The sequence below is a fragment of the Apteryx mantelli genome, chromosome 30 (genome assembly GCF_036417845.1).
Source record: "Apteryx mantelli isolate bAptMan1 chromosome 30, bAptMan1.hap1, whole genome shotgun sequence".
Taxonomy (NCBI): domain Eukaryota; kingdom Metazoa; phylum Chordata; class Aves; order Apterygiformes; family Apterygidae; genus Apteryx; species Apteryx mantelli.
The window spans coordinates 2,251,798-2,272,410 of record NC_090007.1 but is presented as its reverse complement, the minus strand read 5'-3'; the positions used below and the strand labels follow the sequence as shown (position 1 = coordinate 2,272,410).

At 45.9% G+C, this 20,613-nt stretch overlaps 2 protein-coding genes across 2 annotated transcripts; one reads left to right on the top strand and one right to left on the bottom strand.

The window, feature by feature from the left end:
• Positions 1 to 862: 862 nt before the first annotated feature.
• Positions 863 to 8,472, bottom strand: LSM4 (LSM4 homolog, U6 small nuclear RNA and mRNA degradation associated). The gene is made up of 5 exons (XM_067312721.1): positions 8,369 to 8,472; positions 8,220 to 8,261; positions 7,965 to 8,063; positions 5,098 to 5,281; positions 863 to 2,487 (listed from the first exon to the last, which is right to left on the bottom strand). The coding sequence occupies exons 1-5, from the start codon at positions 8,369 to 8,371 to the stop codon at positions 2,399 to 2,401; spliced, it is 417 nt and encodes a 138-aa protein (XP_067168822.1). The 5' UTR covers positions 8,372 to 8,472; the 3' UTR covers positions 863 to 2,398.
• A 796-nt stretch (positions 8,473 to 9,268) lies between these two features.
• On the top strand, positions 9,269 to 20,222 carry PGPEP1 (pyroglutamyl-peptidase I). The gene is made up of 5 exons (XM_067312717.1): positions 9,269 to 9,323; positions 12,586 to 12,638; positions 18,347 to 18,463; positions 19,004 to 19,236; positions 19,595 to 20,222. The coding sequence occupies exons 1-5, from the start codon at positions 9,290 to 9,292 to the stop codon at positions 19,785 to 19,787; spliced, it is 630 nt and encodes a 209-aa protein (XP_067168818.1). The 5' UTR covers positions 9,269 to 9,289; the 3' UTR covers positions 19,788 to 20,222.
• Positions 20,223 to 20,613: the final 391 nt, after the last annotated feature.

The following is a 20,613-nucleotide window of genomic DNA, read 5'->3' as shown; positions in this document are numbered from 1 at the left end:
TCGCTCCTCCCCGAGTTGGTTTTGGACGCCGCTCTCCCCCCCGTGCCGTGCTGGGGCAGGATCGGAGCACTCGGGTTGTTTGCCGCACGCCGGCCTCAGACACCCTTTTTGGGACAGGAAGGCAGCTCGGGGAGCGTACAGGAAGGACCGAAGCCGCAGAAGAGCTTTGCGTTGACAGAAGGGCTGGATGCCGCTCACACGAGGAGTTATCTTCAACGCAGAACCTGCCGCCCCGCCGGGTGAATTGCCCCCCTGGAACAGCTGGGGATGAAAATACTCCGAGGGGTGGAAAAAAAACATCCCAGGACGCGAAGAAGGGGGAGGCAGCAAGGGAACGCTGATAAAGAGCGTGGTTGTAATTAAACAAAAGCAGAACTTAACGAGCTAAAAGGCCTGACCCCCCGCGCTCCGCGAGGAGATAAGGTGCGCTTGGAGGACTCTCCCCTGAGCCAAGCCAAAGGTCCCATTGTTCCACCCAACATTATCTGGCCAGAACAGACCTTAAATCCAGACAGTGCTGCAGTTGTTTCCTTTCTCATTAGGGCAGCTGTAACACATGGAGTTTCTGTGGCTGGAGGCAGGGACGAGAAAGGGAGGGAGCAGGTTGGGAAGGGAAAGTCTGACACAGGGCTCAGCCTGTGCTTTGTTAAAATGCCACATTGGTGTTTACTTTGAGACCGAGTTTCCAGGAGGGAGGACACATGTGCCCTGTTCCCACTGCCTGGAGTTCGCTTCTTGGCAGAGGAGCCTTGCTTGGGATGGGGCGCTCGCCGCCGCCGCTCCGAGGAACAGAGGCCACGCCGACGGAAGGTAGCCACGGAGCACACGCGGCTGGTTTTAGAGACCAGAGTTTTAGCCAGTCTACTTGGGCGTTTATTATTTATGCCAGTGATAGAAGAAGGGTTTTACAAGGGTTTGGTAAGGCCCTGCTTTGTTGCACACAGAAAGGAAGTCGTTTTCTACAGGTTGGTGATTTATTCCTACTCACCACTTAGCACAAGTTCTGTAATCATTAAAAAAAATAAGTATATATAAAAGCATGTACTTTACTTATTTTCTCTTCAAACCAGTGGTGATGGCAGAGCAGACCAATATGGGAGTCAGTTGTAAAAAAACCAACAACCTCCCCCCGACTGTTCCGAACAAGTTACAGTATCTGCTTTTACCTTAAAATTAAACTCAGTCATTCAGGAAGTTGAGGCAAGATCTACAACCTCGTTCTTCCCCCTGTGACCCTGCACAGGGTTTCAGTTCAGATCAGCCAGGATATTCTGCAGGTACGTTTTGCTCATGGGACGCTGCACCTTCGAGATGGAAGACTTGAAGCAACCCGACCTTGAAATTCACAGGAACTTTCTGAACCTACAAGAGGGGCAACGTTCACATTCTGGTCTCTGGCCCCAAGGAAAAATATCCGGACTGTTAGTAGAAAATGAAATGACAGATACTTATAGTGAAGTCAATCACTACATATCATGAGAAATAAGCTTGAAAAAAAAAAAAAATACCGTCTCAGCTCAGGAATCTGACTGCAAGACTTCATGTCATGGGCACAAGGGAGAGAGTATTCAAAGTGAAAAAAAAAAAAAAAAATCAGTTGAACTTAGCAGTTCCGATTGCTTTTCAGAAAAAAACCAACAAAAAAAAAAAAGCAGTGAAGGATAAGGGGCACACTAGCCTTCCACAATAAAACATAAAACCCCCTTTCCTTCACAGGAAACTTCTAATCTGAAGTCCAAGTAGAAATATCACTAATTGAGAAACCCTTATTTACCACAAAGCTCTCTTGAAAACAGCCCTTACAAAGGCCAACGCAACGTTCATCCCAGGCTCTCCTCAGCCTATGCTCTAAGGCAAAGGAGAGAGACACAACTGACCAGCCAGAAAGGAGATCGCTTTAAAAGTTTTTTTTAAAAAATGAACCCTTAAGACTACTCATGTAAAGATACAATATTCTCGAGCTCAGTGTTTTTAAATCAAAATGTTTGCATCTGTTACAAATGCAACAACTTTCCCAAGTTTCAAGTATAAAAACAAAACAAACCATGCCGAAAAAGTGTTTGCCTTAGTTCTTAAAACACTATACAGGATAACACTAAATTAAACCTGGTGACCCTGAAGACTTAAACAGTGCTTTCACTCTCAGGAGAAAACTGAAGTTAGGTCCTTTACCGTAAATGATTTTTTTAAAGTATTTCCAATTACAGATTTTCTGACTAGAAGAAGTGAACTTCACTTTACCAGATTAGACTGCAAGGGGCTTCCAAGTGACATGATTCAGGCACTGAATAGCTGACTAAAGACTAGAAACGTAACACTTTTGAACACATGGCAATCCTGAGGTGATAAAACCAAGCAGCATCCCAGCACTGTCTCTGGCCAGGGTACAGACAGCTTCTCATTGCTTTGCCGATTGTCTGCCTGGCTTTTTTTCCTGCTGGCCTCTTCCGCTGCCTGGTATTCCTCGGCCACGGCCGCCAAACACACCTATGGGGCAAAAAAACCAAACCAAAACAAAAAAAACAAGAAAAACAGGTGTAAGAACATTGGCATAAGCCAGCAACATGTTTTCCAGCCACTCAGAGCCTTACAGTCATTTATGCTTTGCCCAAATGCAAGCCTGTTTTCCAGTTTTTGCAGAAGCGGAGACAGGATTTTTAGACTTCTCCCTTGCCAATTCCAGACCCTGCAGTTTATTCACTGGGTGCATAAACGTATCTCCCACACCTGCAAGTTCAGTGATGTTTCTCTGCTATGTTAACATGCATTCTACTAGCCAGCTGTGCTATCATCATAAATTGAAGTTTACTGATTTTGAAAAATGAAACCAAGAAAGAGATACAGAGTTTTAAATCGAGCAGGAGCATCTGTCACCAGTGGGATTAGCAGATTGTACTGTATCCCATGAAAGCTGTAAAACCAAACCAAATGCAATGAAGAGGGTGACTCAGTCACAAAACTCAGCTACAAAACAGAAAATATATCCCACTCTGTCACCGCCTCGCTTTTGGACAGAGTGATCCATCAGTACACAGAGAAAGCGCTGGATGCCATGATGACAGAAGACAGCAATAACCAAGCGTTGCATTAAGAATCTCTGCAGACATATGAGCATCCTCACGCCTGGGAGCTACTTCCACTTTTGTCTTGGGAGCTGCTAGTCCCCCTCCCCCCCTAGCTGAACAAATTCACTCCAAATGGACAGAATACGATCCTAGGCCGTAATTGTGGGGTTTGTTTCGGCATGTCAGTGATAAAGGGACTGCGAAACCACCCTTCCAGTGACCTCAGCACAAAAGCCAGAGCCCAAAGGATGCCTGCTCCAGGCAGAAGACTTTGCTCTAGAGCCCTCTGCTCTGCTCGTTTAGCCCAGACCACAGGCCTAAACTAGAAGGAAAAAATATATTATATATACATATATACATATGCATGCTTCTAACCCTGTAGTCCTTGGGATGCTCACAGAGCTCCAACTGCTCCCAGAGAAGTTGAGCAAAGGCTACAGTACTTTTTTGCTTCTTGGCTTGCCAAATTCAGAAGATGAAGGATTACCAGTGTCAGAAACAATAATCCTTTCAACTGGGTGCACAATTATAGCTTTACTTCTGCCTGCTGGCCTCTCAACAAAATTGTCCTGCCTTTTTTTTTTTTCCCCTTCATGTCTCAGTAATGAGAGCCAAACCTTTTAGCTAATTAGCAAATGCCGAAGCTTCCCTTTAAAATATTCCATCAGCTAATTTAAGCTGCACATCAAAACAGCAGGGAACTCCACCTCAAACAGAACTCGGCTCTGCTTTCCACAAGGTGGATATTTCCACAGCGCAGGCAGCAGAGAAAACATTTCAGCTAAAATGTTTGTCCAAACAACCATATCCAAAAAGCTGCTATGCCAAGTGCTTTGGACACTGAAAAGGGAAGGAGGAGAAATAAAGGCGCCTTCAGATTTGTAAAGGTCACTTTTGCATGTTCAGAGCTTTCAGGAGATAGCACAGGCAGCAGAAAGTGCAGGGGTTTTTCCTCTAGAAGTCCCGGGAACTTGGAGACGGGGCCCTTCACGTGTCCCAGCGTGGCGTGATGGCCCCAGGTAGATCACAGCTGTCCTACCAGAATTCCTTGCATAGTCAAAACGCAGAGAGCTTGTTAAAGGCAGAGAGACTTCGCCCTTCAGTGTCTCAGTCCCCAGGGCTCCTTTTAAAACCTAGCTTTCCTAGGCCAAACCCAATTTTGTTGTAGCAATACAGTCCGCTCAGGATTTGGAGCTCCTACTGCAGGCAAATCCTGTATTAAGAGCAACCCTGGGGCTGGCAAAGGGGCCTAGGGAGGTGACCACAAAGCGAATCTCACAGATGTGGCAGGAGGTGTGAGCAAGGAGGAAGAGAAATGGTTCTCAGGCTTCCTGGAGTACTGTTTTGGTAAAAAGAAGGACAAAAATATTCCCAAACCGAAGCACTCCAAGATAACCATTTTCAGCAGGACAGGGGAAAGAAGGGTTGTTTTTGTGACCTATTTCTTCACAAGTGGTAACCTCCCCTCGTATCAGAAACAGGAATTATGTGTGTAGAGCACAAGGAGTATAAATCCTCAGATATATTTAAAAAAAAAAAGTTAGGAAAAAAAAAAAAAAGACAAATCAGAAGGTCAAAAGCACCACTATAATGGAAGACAAGACGATGTTTTTCTACTACTGTGATGGTCAGAGCCCAGTGCGTTTTCAAACAGAACAGCCATTTGTTTGCCTCCCAGGCTTGCTCTGCTAGCAGACACCAGAAATTTTGCAGACATACTCAGCCCATATTCTGTAACTAGCCAGAAGGGGTAGAAACAGTCAAGTTCAGAGTCTCTGCTAAGCTCCTACCCAATCCCAGAAACTAGAAAGGCACACCCCTTGCTCATCTCCTTTGTATTCTTTGGCTGAGGCCTAAGCAAGGCAACGCACTTGCTCAGCTAGATCTCACACAGGAGCAACGCCAGCTTCTCACAAACAGCCCTGGGTTTAAAGTTGGGAAGCAACAACCATTTCTTGCGCAGGAGGTGAGCTTTAAAGGCAGTGACCCCCGTCACCCCACTCGAGAGCCAAAAAGCAGACAGCATTGTTACCTCGTCCAGCACCTCCAACTCCACGGCCCTTCTGCTGTTTCTGCTGCTGCATCCCGCCGCGACCTCTGCCCTTCGACACCACCTCTTCTTTCACCATGTCAATTATTTCATCAGGGATACGCAGGTATTTGATCGTGCTGCCACGAATGTAACACTCGGGCATTCTCCAGAACTTGTCACCATCCTATTAGGGAAGCAAGATGTTAGGCTAAGGACAGGACCACATGCGTTTATACTACTTTCCGGCATTTGAATATTTCTATCACTTCTGGAGAGTGTAACAGTTACTCCAATCTTTTCTGAAAGCATTATCCATAAGTAGTCACAAAAATGAATTTTCTCCAAAATACGCAGTCCTATAACCTAGGAGGGGAAAAGGCGTTCAGCCACGTGCCACTAGTTTCAGTTAGTTCCACAAATGCTTTTAACACTAACAAAACACGAAGAAAGAAAAGGCTGAGGAAACAGAGCCCTCCCTTCACTTCTCATATAAGAAGGGAATTGAAAGTGGGACTAGAGAGGCAAACGTGATAAATCACACACAACTATGAACAACAAACTCGGGCAACAAAACGCAGTCCCAGCAAAGGCGTATGCCCAGAAAGATTTCTTGTCCAGAGGTCTCAGCTGGGAGTCACCTAAATATTTCACTCCTCTGGGGTGTGGGTTGAGCAGCGAGGCCGTATCCAGAGCCAACGGGATGTGGGGTGTGTGCCCACCAGATGCGTATTAACTGGAACTGTGGAAAATAAGGAGCTCACAGATCACATACAAAATAACTGGTCTTCAGATGCCAAGTTATGAAGCAGCCGTCTCTCTCTATGCATATTCTGCTCATTAGTTGTTTAATTAAGTTTTGGGACCTTCCTAGGACACAGCCTAGGAGTACTTCAGCTGCTGAGTAGCGAGCGCGGTGGTGGGAATAGGAATCAAGCGTCTGAGCTGAACAACAACTCAGCTGCCCATGATGTAACTGGGAGGAGGGAAGGAGACCCCGCCTTGCGTGGCGAGCCGCGCGCCGCTGCGGGAGCCTCGGCTCGGCAGCAGCTCCGTGTCGGGACTTGGCTGCGCGCGGGGTCCTTCAAGCCCAGCTATTCTTGACTAACAGCATGGGGCCAAGACGCCTGCTCTGCAACGTCCCAGAAGAGTGGGTTAAACGAGACTGCCTCGTTTCTCTTCTCTCAGGATAAAATGGTCCTCCTCTGGAGTTATTTGGGGCAACTCTGCGTGCACAAACAAGTCCTTCATGCACAAGACAGGACAGAGAGAAACAGTCTTCTTCAAAAAGACACCCAACAAACCCCACCCTGCCTTGGATCCTCCTAGCTGCTCTTTGGCTCTAGATACAGGAAAGGATTCAGCCAGGCTCCTTGCTTCCTCGTTCCGGCCTCCCCGAAGTAAACAAGCTGCCTCCCAGGCTGGGATTGCCCTTCAGACACTGCTCCGTGCCATCTAGCGGCCGGTCCCCACCAGCGCCACCACCACAATCCCAGCAATCAGCTCAGACTGAGCCTTCACCTGGGTTTAGGAGGCACTTGGGCATTTAAGAGGGGCAGGAACATAACTGAAAAGCCTACGTGACTTGCTGATATAACCGATACAGCCGTAGGTAGCCCTGAGGACACAAACTTGAGGTACCGCTCCTCCCACAAGAGAGCATAAAGCAGTAGAAAGCTACTTCCCAAAGGGATGCCATTAAAGGACAATTTTACCTGTGTTGCGAGCACCAACAAGACATTGCTGTCTGTTACCTCCTCAGTTAGTCCCCCTCCTTTATAACTTGCAGAAGAGTCAGTCTCCCTCCTTTATAACGTGGAGAAGGGCACCTTCCTATTTGTCCTGCCATGGGCCAAGATCTGCCTGCAAAGATCTGAGAGCAACTGCCTTACCCAGCTCCAGCAGGTCCTCCCCAAGCCTTGCTTATCTTATCTTTACGCTGTCATATTTACATGCGGATATGTCTCCATGCTCCAGCAACATTGGTCAAAACTTTCCAGCTGCGGAGCCAACTGGTACTGAAGGTTTGCGGAGAGATTTTTTTGAAGAATGTGGTCTCTTTTATCAGTCTCCCCTACAGGCCTCTGATGTTCTGAGGCAGGGGAAGAGCAGCAACAGCTGACATCCATCTGGCTGCAGTTCCCACAGCTCGCGCAGCTGCGCGTAGGCTGTTTAGGGACAAGACCAGACACTTCTGACTGAGGTCAAAGCCCAAAATGGAGATCACAATCTTCTGTAGCACCTCTGGCCAACGGCAAAAATACCAGACAATACATAACCCCAGCGCAGGTAAACAACAGGCCCCTGTTATTTTTAATGCGGAGACTTACAGGGTGCAGGGTGAGAGTTAAGAAAATTATTAAGGGTCAACCTAGCACCTGAAGGGATACAGCAGACCTTACTTTGCAGACTGTACGTAACTGATGAAGCTTCTGTACCTTGAAAATCCAACTCAGCATCAAGGTACTGACTAACCACCGTCCCTCTTCAGCAGCCCATAGACCTGCACCTAAAACCCTCTTACCAAGTAACGCCTCAAGATCGCATTGCTCTATTTTAGAGAAAGCCCTCACAGTTCATAGCTGTTTTACTTGCACTCGGCTGCTTTCATTTCTTTATTACGATATAAAAAGCTGTAATAAATTTGTGTTTCAGGCAAAAGTCTCACATCCACAGTAAGGATAACCTCTCCGAGCTATGGCAAAGCCCAGGGGATCATCTCTGGTGTACGGACAGGGATCAGGCATCCCTGAGAGATGGATCCCAGAGAGCCAGAAAAGGCGGGATGTGCCTGGGGGCAGCGGCTGGCCCGAGTGCAGGGCCAGGCCCGCAGGCCCGGGGAGGGGCTGCCGCCCACCCGCCCGCCTTACCCGGGACGTGCAGATGACTTCCCGCAGGTTGATGTTCATCCAGTTGTCGCAGCTCACCAGGTGCCCGTTGTAAGTCTCGCCGTTTTTCAGCTCCACTAGCTGGAAGAGACGGGAGTCACCGGGCAGCGGCCGCTAACAGAGCTGCCCCGCTTTCCCCTGCGCGGCACCCGGGGGGGGGGGGGGGGACGGCGGCGAGCGGGCGGGCGACGCCGGGCCGGGGCGGCCACCGGAGGCCCGGGACCTGCCGGTACTCACCATGGGGTGGTTCTGCGCCGTCTTCAGCAGGGACAGGGGCAGCTGTGAGGGGAAGAGAGCAGAGAGGCCTCAGGCACCGCCCGGGACACCGGCGGGGGAGGACCCAGTGGCTCCAGCCCTCCCCGGCCGCCGCCGCCGCCACTACTCACCATCGTGCCGGAGCCGCCGCCGCGCGCCGGGCCCCGCCGCTCAAACCGCCCCCGGCGCCGCTCGGGACCAATCAGCGCGCCGCGCCGCGCCGGAGGAGCCAATCAGAGCCCGGCACCCGGCCTCGGCCGTAAAGCGACGCAGCGGCGCCTCATTCACTTCAGGGGGGAAGGCCCTTTCGTTTTCACGACAGTGCTGCAAAACGAGCGGTGAGACGAGGAAGCGGCGGTCGCCGTACCCACAGTGCCCCGCGGCGCCGCTGTCCCGGCGTTCTCCGCGGCGGCGGAGCTACCCCGATCTCTCCCGGTACTGGCACCGTCCCGAGCCCCCGTGTGCCTGGACAGCTGCCCACTGGGGAACCGGAGCTGTCCCGTATTTGCCCCCGTGGGAGGAGAGCCTCCCTGCGTGACAAAAAAAAAAAAAAAAAAAAAAAAGCTTCGCAGCAGTTTAACTAACTTCCGCCGGTTGCCCATTTTTTATCGACACAGGGCTTGTTCCCGGTACCGAGCTCACGGCACAGGGGCGCTCGGGGGAGCGAGAAGAGGTTCCCCGCCCCCGCGGGGCTGCAGTACCCTGGCTGCAGGCTGCGGTGCGGCGCGGTTCCCGCGCTCCCGGTGGCGTTTGCCGGGCTGAACTGTTTCCACACGTTTTCAGACCCGCCCCGAGACTCTTGACTGCCGGTTTTGCCGATAAAGCGGCTCGAGGCTCTGGAGCGGCCAGTCGCCACACACCGGCCCCCACCGCCGAGCGCCTTCCGCGGCAGCGGCGGAAGCGGGAGGGTGCGGGCCGCTCTGGGCGGCGGGGCGGAGCGCGCTCGGTGGCCGCGCGCCGGCCGCTCTGGGCGGCGGGGCGGAGCGCTCTCGGTGGCGGGGCGGGGCCCGGCGCTCAGTGCGGGGCGGCCGCGGGCAGGGTCGGAGCGCGACATGGAGAAGCCCCGGCGGGCGGTGGTGGTGACGGGTACGGGGGCGGCGGGCCGGCCGGGGGGGCTGAGGGGAGGCGTCCTGGGGGGGGGGTAAGTGAAGGGGTAAATGAGGGAGCTGCCCTGAGGGGGCGGATGGGGGAACCTGTCGGGGGGGGGGATAAATGAGGGGGGAGTGAGGGGAGCTGCCCTGAAGGGGGGTAAATGAGGGGGGGGTTGTGGGGAGCTGCCCTGAGGGGGGGGTAAATGAGGGGGTGAATGATGGGAGCTGTCTTGGGGGGGGTAAATGGGGGGGTAGTTGGGGGGAGCTGTCCTGAAGGGGGGTGAATGAGGGAGCTGTTCTGGGGGGGGAGAGTAAATGAGGGGGTGAAGGAGGGGTAGTTGGGGAGAACTGCCCTGTGGGGGGGCAAATGAGGGGAGCTGTCCTGGGGGGGTAAATGAGGGGAACTGCCCTGTGGGGGGGCAAATGAGGGGAGCTGTCCTGAAGGGGGATAAATGAGGGGGTGAATGAGGGGTAGTTGGGGGGAACTGCCCTGTGGGGGGGGTGAATGAGGGGAGCTGTCTTGGGGGGTAAATGGGGGGGTAGTTGGGGGGAACTGCCCTGAGGGGGGGCAAATGAGGGGAGCTGTCCTGGGGGGGTAAATGAGAGGGTGAATGGGGGGAGCTGTTCTGGGGGGGGTAAATGAGGGGGCAGTTGAGAGGACCTGCCCTGTGGGGGGGGGCAAATGATGGGGGGAGCTGTGCTGTGGGGGGGGGAGTGAGTGAGGGGGGTGTTTGGGCAGGGCTGCTGGGGGGGTGGGTGGCAAGGAGCTGTGTGGGGGGGAAGGAGGTGCTGTCCCTTGGGGGGGTGACTGAGGAGGGGGCGGATTGGGGGGGGGCCGTCCCACGTGCAGGGTGATAAGTGGGAGTTGTGGGGATGGCGGTGGGTGCTCGGGGGGACGTGGGAGCTGCTCGGGGGGGGGGCGGGGGGGGATCCCCCTCTTCTTCCCTCCCTAATCCTCCTGGAGCTCTTGCTCGCTGGGGAAGGAAGGGGTCTGGTTCTGTCAAGGAGCAGAAAAATGAGAGTGCAGAGGAGGATTTACGGGCTGACCGACGCGTCCTGGGCCGCTGAGGTGTTGAAGGCGAAACTGTTATCAAAATAACATAGGTAGCGCAGCAGAAGTGCCTTGGGGAAGAATAAGTGAGGGAATGAAAGGCCCTCACATAGGAGGCGAGAGCCTGTCAGACGCTTTTCCCAAGGGTACAAAGGAAGGCCGGCTTGATTTGTGGGGAAGGCAGTTCTGTGACAAATGGGGAACTCGAGGAAACTATTCAGCGCTCCCTGCGCAGCTGAAGTTGAGGCCGTTTGAATAGCGAGCGCGGGGGCAGGGGAAGTGGCGAGGGGTTCGTTGCTGTTGATGCACTGGAGTGATTTTAATTGGAGGCAAGTGTCTTTACAGAAAGCAGTTGCACGGAGCTAAGAAGCAGGTGGCAAATTCTGGCTTTTCCAAACTGGTATATATTGCTAAGTGGCTGCACTTAGCAGTGACTAAACAGAAAACTTTTGTCAGGAAATACTCTGCTTCTTGCAGCATTTCTTCTCTCTCCTTTTTTTTCTGGTTTCATAGGAAATCTGTTTCTAAAATTTAGCAGCTATCTTGTCAGCTCTACCCATATTTACTATTTGCTAATCTGTCAGAGATGTCACGCTAAATTCCTTTTTAAAATTGGCAGTGGTGTTGTGTTCCCTTTCAGTTATGAATATGTGCTCACTGAGGATAAGTATTATTTATGTGCAATTTCTTTTTTAGAACTGTTTAAGGAGATAATCCCATAAAGATCTCTGCAGCTGGTTTACTGCTAATGAGCCTTGGAGGGCTCTATTGTGGATGCAGAACTCCTGGGCATGCTCAGTTGAGTTTGATGCTACCCAACAAAGTTGCTTATCTTCTGTAAAAGACGTAACACAAGGGATCTATATAGAAGATGAGTCAGAAGAGCAACAGCCCACTGTTGTATTTGTGCCAGTTCACATTTGGCTTCAGAATAGGAGGGTTACATTACGTGTTTGGGCACCTGTAGAATTTCAGCCTTCCAGTGTTCTTCCTTTGTAGTTGAAATTGTTAAAAAGAGATACTCATTTTGTGTTTTTTCTTTTTATAAGACAATTATAATTTCTTTAGGAATGAGGCGTAGAGGGTTGGGACTATTTGTTTCCAGAAAGTTGTTTAGTACATCACTGACTTGTGGAAGCATCTGCAAAGTCATTTGATTATTAGCCTTGTTAGTCTGTGCTGCAGTTGTAGATTATCTTAATTATACTGGAGGTTTGCCCGTACAGAAAAACACACCTACGTTCTGATCTTGTGGAAAACTTCAGAAGATTAATTTTGAGCAGATATTGGCATTGGTTAAATTGTAAGAGTTCCTTCAAAATGGAGTTCCTGTTGAGCTCATGCTGTGCAAATTCTTTATGTGTCTATGTGCAATATAACCTCAGACTTAGCTTACTGTTGATAGCAAATAGAATGTTTCCATTAATGTGTCATATAATATTTGTAGTCCTTCTCAAATCCTTTCACAAGTTAGACGAAATTTATGTCTTCTAATTGCATTAGGCTCATAGCGAAACTCTGACATTTTAAATTAAAGCATATTGACATCGCACCCAGATAAATTGCCTAACCTTTGTGTGCTTGCTCAGGAAAAGATGTTATGGATTACTAGTTAACTCTAAGTTATTCATTAGGAAATTCAGACGTGGCGAGTATTTTTATAAGGCTATCATACCTTTGCTGCTTAGTATAGATGAGTTGTCAGCAACGTTCTGTTTATTTCCTCTTAAAACATAACCAATCCTAATACAGATCTTGATGAAGACCTTCCAAGTAGAGAAGAAATTTTCAAGATAGACTTGTCCACGCTTGTGGAAGCATCTGTTGTGGACTGTACCAGTCAGGAATGGAAAATCCAATAATGATTGTCGTTCTGTGACATCAGTCAACTTACCTGTTAATAACAAGTTTTTCTAACCTGGTCAGGAGGGAAAAAAATATGCTTCCCCAGTGTTCCCCAGTGGGAAAAAAGAGTTTCTTTTGAGGCAAGCTACTGTTTTCTTCCACAATAAAAGGTATATACTTCAAACATTTTTGTGAAGGTCTCTTATTTAGTACTTAGCTGGAAAACAAATAAGAATTGCGAATTATAAGAAGTGGCTTGTCTTTTAGAATGTATAAAACAGGCAAGTGCAAACCACTTTGCAACTTACAGTCAAACCTATAAGAATGACTTTGTCACTGTGAATTTTTACTTCTGTTTCAGGGTTTGGTCCATTTGGAGAACATGCTGTTAATGCCAGTTGGATTGCAGTTCAGGTAACAAAGCTTAATTTTTGGCAGGTTAAAACAGAGACCCCTCCTGATAATGTACCCTTATGGATTTTAGTTTGCAACTCTATTATAACTTGTCTTCCCAGTTTATCACCCGAGACCAGCTCACTCCAGATATCTAGATGGAGAGATGGATAATATTTATTCACTTCTTAGAAAACAATCCTTTAACTAGTAGAATTTAATGAGATTTGAGTTAATATAGCTAAGGCAAGTAAAGAATTCATAGGTTAACTCCCTAGATTTGAAAGATGTCAAATGTGAGGGAGAGCTGGAATGCTTCCAGACTTAATATTCTGTAGAGAATCAAAACCAAATAAACTTATAAGATTTTTTTATGTTTTTCTCTCAACTCTGGCTTGAATCTGGGCAAGTTGGTTAACCTTTAAGCCTGACTTCGGTAATGAGACTTATACGTGGCAATCTTGTGGAGTCGAGCGCGCTGCAGAGTAGTCCGATTTGGGTCTGATTTCAGGACCCTGACTCCAAAGCAAGTAGCTACCACTGCCCCCTTTCCCTTCTCTCCCCTTTGTGGCAACCTGCTGTCAGTGGTGGGCTGCGGCAGGTGAAGCAGGAGGCATGTGGGTGATGGAGCAGTAGCTTGCTCCGGAGCCAGCTTCGTCTCTCGTTTGAGAAGGCAGCAGGTGAGTGTTGCTTGACCGACTCTAACTCATGGAGTTGGACCTTGCTTGAGATGCACTGTGAGAAGTGCTTGCGAAGCATCGTTGCTTGAGCAGATCGTGCGCACTTGAACAAATCAAGTTTATGCTGCTTGTAGCTGCATATCTGCATGACCGCATTCATCTGTGTGATATACCTTATTGGGATATATTCACAGATGAGACAAGAAGAAGAAATCAAACTCTAGCTAGATGCCCTGCTAAACTAAGGAATTAAGGATGCTTTGTAGTGTGCTATAAAAACATTGACTTGGGACAGTGCTGCCACATTATCTCACTTCTTCCTTATTTGTCACTTCTGGATGTGGTTTATGACAAAACTACTGGGAATTCAAGGGTACCTTTTAGTACAGTTACCCAGGGAATTAAATCTATTTTTCTCCCCAACACATCTCTCTTCCCTTCAGAGCTCTGAGATTAATATCTTCTTCAGAATGCTTTTAAATTAAATCACAACTATAATCAATTACAGTCAACTAATGTCCAGATGTCTAATGTGCTGGCTGGTACAAAAAGACTAAACCTTTGGCTCCATGAGCCTTTTGGAGCTGAATATATTTTAGTTAAGATTTGCTCAGCCTAAGTTTGGGGAAAAATGCAAGCTGTGGATATGAAAAAAAAATTGCCTATGCTGTTAAAATTTAGTAGTGAGGCTAATTGATTTGGTTTGTTCTTACTCATGTCAGGTCAGTTACTGTAAACAAGCTACTTTCTTTCTAGAGAAGATACGAGAAAGAGTGTTGTGCTTCTGGGAAAGAAAGAGTAGTGGGTGTCCTGATGTTGCTTACAAGAACAAACCTAATATATAATTTGTAAAAAGAGAAATTGCATATCATTCCTTCAGCCCAGCAGCTCAAGGCACTGATGCCTGCTCAGCTGTGTTGCTGATAGATGAAGCAATCATGTGAATTTTAAATTCATCTTATGGGCTTGGGGGTGTTTTGAAAATATAAAACTACAACTGGTGTTGCGTGCCTTGCTGTGTTAGATCTGGTCTTCCTCTGAGTCCTGTTTAATAGCTTATGTTAGAATCTAGCTGAAAACATAAACTTTCAGGCAGTGTGGAGGATTTGCCTTTCCTTACTCTGTCTCAGCCTTGAGAGGCCCAGACAAAAAGGAACAGCATGTCTTTGAGCACATGCAAGTTGGGCATTGTGCAAGTTTCAGACAGGGGACTTCATGGAGCTGAGTGGACACAAAGGCGTGTCTGAGTTTCTGAATCCCAGACAGTGTGATCTGCATTTTAATAGAAGAAAAATCAATTAAACAATCTTTGTAAATCCTTCCTAGCTTTAGGGCTAAGCTAGTTCTGGTTTATTACATCTTATATTATCCTGCATCCTGAGGTTAAAATTCTCTGCTTTTCTTTCTGGTCCTTTTTTTGGTGTTATATGGCTTCCTAAATCAACCACAAATATGATGTGTCTTTTTCCTCTGACTGCAGTGAATTTCTAGTACAGTTACTTGTTTTTTGAAAAGTGATTTTTTTTTTACATGTGGTTGACATGTAGAGTATCTTAAATACTGTAATATTTATGTAATATGTAATTTAGGTAATACTGTTGCTGTAGCATTCTAATAATGCTAAGATTAAATGTTTGGAGATTTTTATGCACGGGAGAGATATAGCCTGTAAATTCAGAGGGAAGAAAAACTTGTTTCCATTTTCTTTCCTTTTCTTTTTTGAGGCCTACAATAAAAATATTATTCTGTGTATTATAAAATGTGGGGTTTCTGTCCTGTATTTTAGATTTCGTAATATTGCGCTTGAGGATGTTTTTCAGTTGCGGTTTTTTCTTGGGAAGAGACCTTTCTTTAAAGAAGTTATTAAAACTGGCGTTCTGATTCGTACGTTTTCTGGGCTGCCTGGCGCGCCGGAGGCAGCGCTCCGGGCTGAGCCGCGCAGGTCAGTGCAGACACAGGTGTGCCCTGTGGAGTGTGAAGCTAATTGGCTCCTGCGTTCATCCCATCGAAGTGTTTCTGGCTGAGCTGGAGGACGAGGGGAGAGGTCAGAGTGCGTTTTGACATTACTAAGGACAATTGCTGTCAGGGTGTCTAGACAGACCTGATAAGGATATTAAAGGCTCACAAAGAAGCCCATTGTTGAGGGGTCAGGGAATCGGTCAAACACGTTCGTTTTTCTATATTTGTCAGGTATACAAGGCTGTAGATAATAAGTTGTCTGGGGGCCAGAGTACATCTTTATTATTGAATGGAAGTGCATGTTCACTGTGTTTGGTTAAAAGAAAGCTGTGAATTTGTAAAACTACATTTAGTGCGTCTGCATTTGGAGAACATAGTTGTCATTGAAATGGTCTGGCTCAGAGTTAAGGCCTGAGGTTTCTGGCTTACTGTGGCGAGCGTGCAGTTGGTAAAACTTTTAACTATCAAATTCCTCTTCAGCAGCTGTTTCGCGCTCTTTAGAGAAGCAATGATGAATTCCTACCCATTAACATTCTGGATTTTTTCTGAAAAGACTAACTAGTATTTAAATACTCTAATTTGTAAACTACTTATTTTACTAATGCAGCACATAAACTAGCTAGCATTTTGAAGGCGGGTTTGTGTAAAGAAGATGTGATGAAACATCACTTAGCATCCATCTCTAGTAATGAATGTCTGTGTGTGCCAGACACTAATCAATACAGCAAGCCTTTAATATCAGACTTGCCCTCAGAGCCAGAGCAAGTGATTTATCATTGTTGTTGCTCATATCTGCTGGTCCGTGAAAGTCTTTCTCTTGTCTTTTCTGCGTGTTTTAGTTATCTTAAATCTTGTTACAGATTACATAGACCTGTCTCTGTGTGTCCATACAGTTTGAAGTTGTTTTTTTCTCTCAGAACTCTAGTAAAGAAACGACTCATGCTGATAACTACACAAAAAAGAAAAAAACAGTACTAAAATAATGCCCACAGTTAGATTAGAATATAGAGGAAGTATGATTGTAATGGAAGAGTCCAGAAAACTTGAATCTTCTCTTCTCCTCTCCTGAACTTTAAACTGTCTTTAGTTTAAAAGAATTTTAAACCTAGTTAAAAATAAGATTTGAAACAGAGTAAGCTTCACTGAAAATAGCTAATCTGCACTTCTTAACCTGAAGTTGCAAGTATAATCTCTGTTCACAGGAAAATAAAGCGCAAGAGTTGCATAAAAGTGGAGCTCTTGGCTCTGATCACAGAATCAGAACCTGGAATGGAGCTAATTTAATAATTCAAGAATATTTTAAAATGTCCTTTGATAGTTCAGTGGCTTTTAACTTTGCTGGTTTTATTTCAGACCCAGGAAAACAATTGTAGTGGTTTCTGGATGTGTGAGTTTCAGGTTATTTTCTTGCTGTGCCTGCAGCTCCTTTGCTGTTAATGCAAGTAATCATTCTGAGCTTCTGGCACGAGTAGAATTGCATTTTTCAACTGACATGTATCTCAGAGGAGAAAAGCACAGGAAGAGAAGCTTGTGCTGTGTATCAACTTGTGAAAAGCTAGAGCTGGTATTTCTAACTAAAATACCGGCTTAGCAATAGAGATGCAAGAGCAGACTTACTTCCGTCTTCAAAGAGGAGAATGTAGTTGCTGCTTCTTTCCAGAAGGGGCAAAGGTATAGGAGGATTCTAACTAAGGTTGTTGGCTTTAATGCCATTTACAGTCATTTATCAGCCTTGAAAAGCAGCTGTAAAGTTTTTCAAAGTGTCAGAATTGCTGTTCTGATTAGAGAAAAACTTGATGTAAGGTAGATGCCATTGGAACTCATTAAGCATGATAGCCGAAATCACTCACGCCACTTGAAAAGCGCCTCCCAGTGTAGACTTGCACAAGGTTCCTAAACAAACAACATAGGTTTGGAGCTCAGCTGATGATTTAGTTTAAGAATTTTTTTCAGAGGCTTCAGACCATGTGGGTATATCCTTTCCTACAGTTTTTGAAAGTTTGGGTTTGATAGGTCTGGAAAGTTTCCCTTCTGATGAAGTCCTATTCTGGGCTAGACTGTTAAAGTCTGAAGTGCCAAATGAGCAAGCATCTAACTGAAACTTTGTTGGTGAGACTGGAGTATATCAAAATGAGGACCAAAAAAGAGCAAAGGAGAAAAGAAAAATGGTCAAATTAGTTTGTTTGACAACGCACCCTAAGGCAGATTTACCACTAGTATTGCATTCTGTAACTAAGCAGTGAGCAATCTACGGTTTTACCCTTTCCTATAAAATATAGTTATGTCACCGTTCAAGCTGGAAGATGTTCAAGACCATATGCTGTATTTAGAGAGAACTTTCAGCGCATGTTGGAAGGAAACAGTATTCTTTCCTGTCAGGTATTTTGGAAAAAAAGATCTTTCTTTTTCCCTCCCTCTTTCCTTGTTCTAAGGAAGTCTTTGCAAGGTATTTAACTGATACTTTATGTTTTACAGGGTTTAAAGGAAATTGCCTAAGTTTGTTGCCCAGATAGGTGGGATAGTTTCAGGGCATAACTTTAGTCAACATTACAGAAGAAGAAGTAGTTCACTGCATGAGTTGAATCACTGAAATGGTAAAAGTTAATGTTGCAAAGTTAAGTACAATATGTTAGATGGTATAGGTAAGGCTAGCAAAGGAAGCCCCTTTTCTATTTTGGAAATAGGCTGTTTTGTATCTCTGATTTTGCCAAAATAAAAGTAAAAACAAATATGTTGCAGAGGGTGTGCCAATGTTGCTTCTGTTTTTCTTATGAGGAATGTTTGTTAATATTTGTAGAGAATCACAGACAATCTGCCTCGTAGTACTGTTAACTAGAGGTGAGAGTTGTTATTTATGTGGAAACAAACATGAAAACTTGCTCTTCAATCCAGCAATCCTGAGAGATAACAAACTAGACTATGAATGTAATTCTCCCAATTCTACTTTCTCTATATATCATTTAGTTAACCTGCAATGTAAGCTTGTACTAGTCCCCCACAGCAGCCTCACTCTGCCCTTAAACCTTTCAGAAGTATATCCTCTGCTGAGTTTGTCTGATCATCTGGAGTTTTATTTCCTTATGTTCTTAGGAACTGGAGAAGCTAGGACTGCGAGATGATGTGGATCTGCATGTGTATGAAATCCCAGTTGAATATCAGACCGTGCAAAGACTAATTCCTGCATTATGGAAAAAGCACAGTCCACAAGTGAGTGAGTAGAGTGAGGAGGAGAAAAGACAAAACAAATGATTGAAATCTGGCATTCTTACAGTAATGAGCATAATGTGAAGTCACATTTTTCATTTATGTTTAGAATTGTAGTCCCTCACTAGATGTTTTCTTCTTTTGTTGTGAGAACATTTGAATTTGTAGAATTTTATAGCTCAAAATAGAGGTCTCCCATTAATGGCAGCAACTGCTGTGAAGAGGCTGCTGTAAAGGGTTGTCTAGGCAGCTCACAGCTAGTTAATCTGTGCCACTGTGGCTGTTCCACCAGTGGGCTTTGTTGTGATTGTGCCAACATTCATCTTGCCATAAGTAAATTAAAACTTAGCCTGGGGAGGGAGCGAAATCAGCAGGATTGTTCTGTACTGAACACACGAGTTCATTGATAAAATGACTTGTTACTGTGGCATTCATGTAAGAATTCATGCAACAACTGCATCAGTATTTTACTGGGAATAGTGGGCTGTTGATTCTCCACCATTTTTATTTTGGTTCATCTAACTTGTTTCTTTTCTCTTGTAGCTGGTGGTTCATGTAGGTGTTTCGGGTATGGCGACAACTGTAACTCTGGAGAAGTGTGGCCATAACGTAGGTTATAAAGGCTTAGACAACTGCCGCTTCTGCCCAGGCTCTCAGTGTTGCGTAGAAGGTGGCCCAGAATGCATCGATTCAGTTATTGACATGGACACAGTTTGCAAGAGAGTCTCAGCACTGGAGCTGGATGTCACTGTCACTATATCTAAGGATGCGGGCAGGTATGGGATGATAGTGATCAATGGGGAAAATAGGCTCATGCTGCAGAGCATGTTCTTTTCATGCTCAACTCACTGAGGCCTATGCGATTCATACGCTTTTCGCTTCCAATGAGGCCAGCAATTCCACCCGTTCTTCTGCGGTCATACAGTCATGAGGGAAAGGAGAGATTCTTATGTTTCGTAGTCCTAGATTAGATTAAAGCAATTTCACAAACTCACGATACCTGGCTTGTATTCCACATTTTATTGCAGGATGTTGATGCAATGCTGAATGATAAGAATACAGTTCATCCTGTCAGGCAGTTTGCACACTGTATTTGTCACGTGTTGCTAAATAAGTTTTATTTTTATATTTCAGATACCTTTGTGACTTCACTTACTATACTTCCTTGTACCAGAGCCGTGGGAGGTCTGCTTTTGTTCATGTGCCTCCACTGGGAAAACCATATACTGCAGAACAGCTGGGTCGGGCACTACAGGCTATAATAGAAGAAATGCTTGATGTTTTGGAGCATTCTGAAGAAAAAATCAATTGTCAGCATGAACACTGAAACTGGGCACAAGCTGTCTTAGTATTGCACTTCCAAAATTTTCCCTGCTACGGAAGTACTGGGGAAGACAGTCTGTCTGAAACGTACAGAACAAGAATTGGAGACTTCAAAAATGAAAATTCCACTTCTAGAAATTGACATTTTTTGTCAAATATGTGCATTTCAGCCTAGGCAACAAAGGATTCAAAATCTCTTCTTTTAAACACCTGCAACTACTCATTCCTGAAGTGGCTGAAGTATGTGTGCTGTGCTTTATCCAGAGCTTATCTGTCAGTCAAGTGACAGCTACTGACCAGTCTAATACAGCACAGATGGAAAGTTTCACATCAGGACTTGGCATTCAGGTGCGGGGAATTGATAAAACCATCTTCTAATGACTAGCTCTTAAGTTGAAAGGTTTGCTTTCATTTTGTTTTGATTTTCCTCTTTGGCCCAAATTATAGGTCATAATGTAAAAGTATAACTGAAAATAGTTGGAACGGTGTGGGTTTATCCGTTGTAAAACAGTACTTGTTGGAGACAGGGAGTCTTCTAAATTGCTTTGCTAAAATTGAAAAATATTTTAGGCACTGAATTCTCACACACACACCCCCCTCAATCTCCGAATATTAGTAGGGCTCTCTGTGATGTACTGGTTAACTGGTAGCTGCAAATAGGAGGGATGTGTTTTGGGTTCCTTTTGTTGTGAAGCAGGAGATAGCTTTTTGTACACAGTATGAACCTAACTTGCGCCAAATACTTCCAGATGTCTTTTTTATTATGCTCTTGATGCCACCTTCCTCACTCAAATCAACCATATACCTCCTGTACAAAACACATTGTTTCA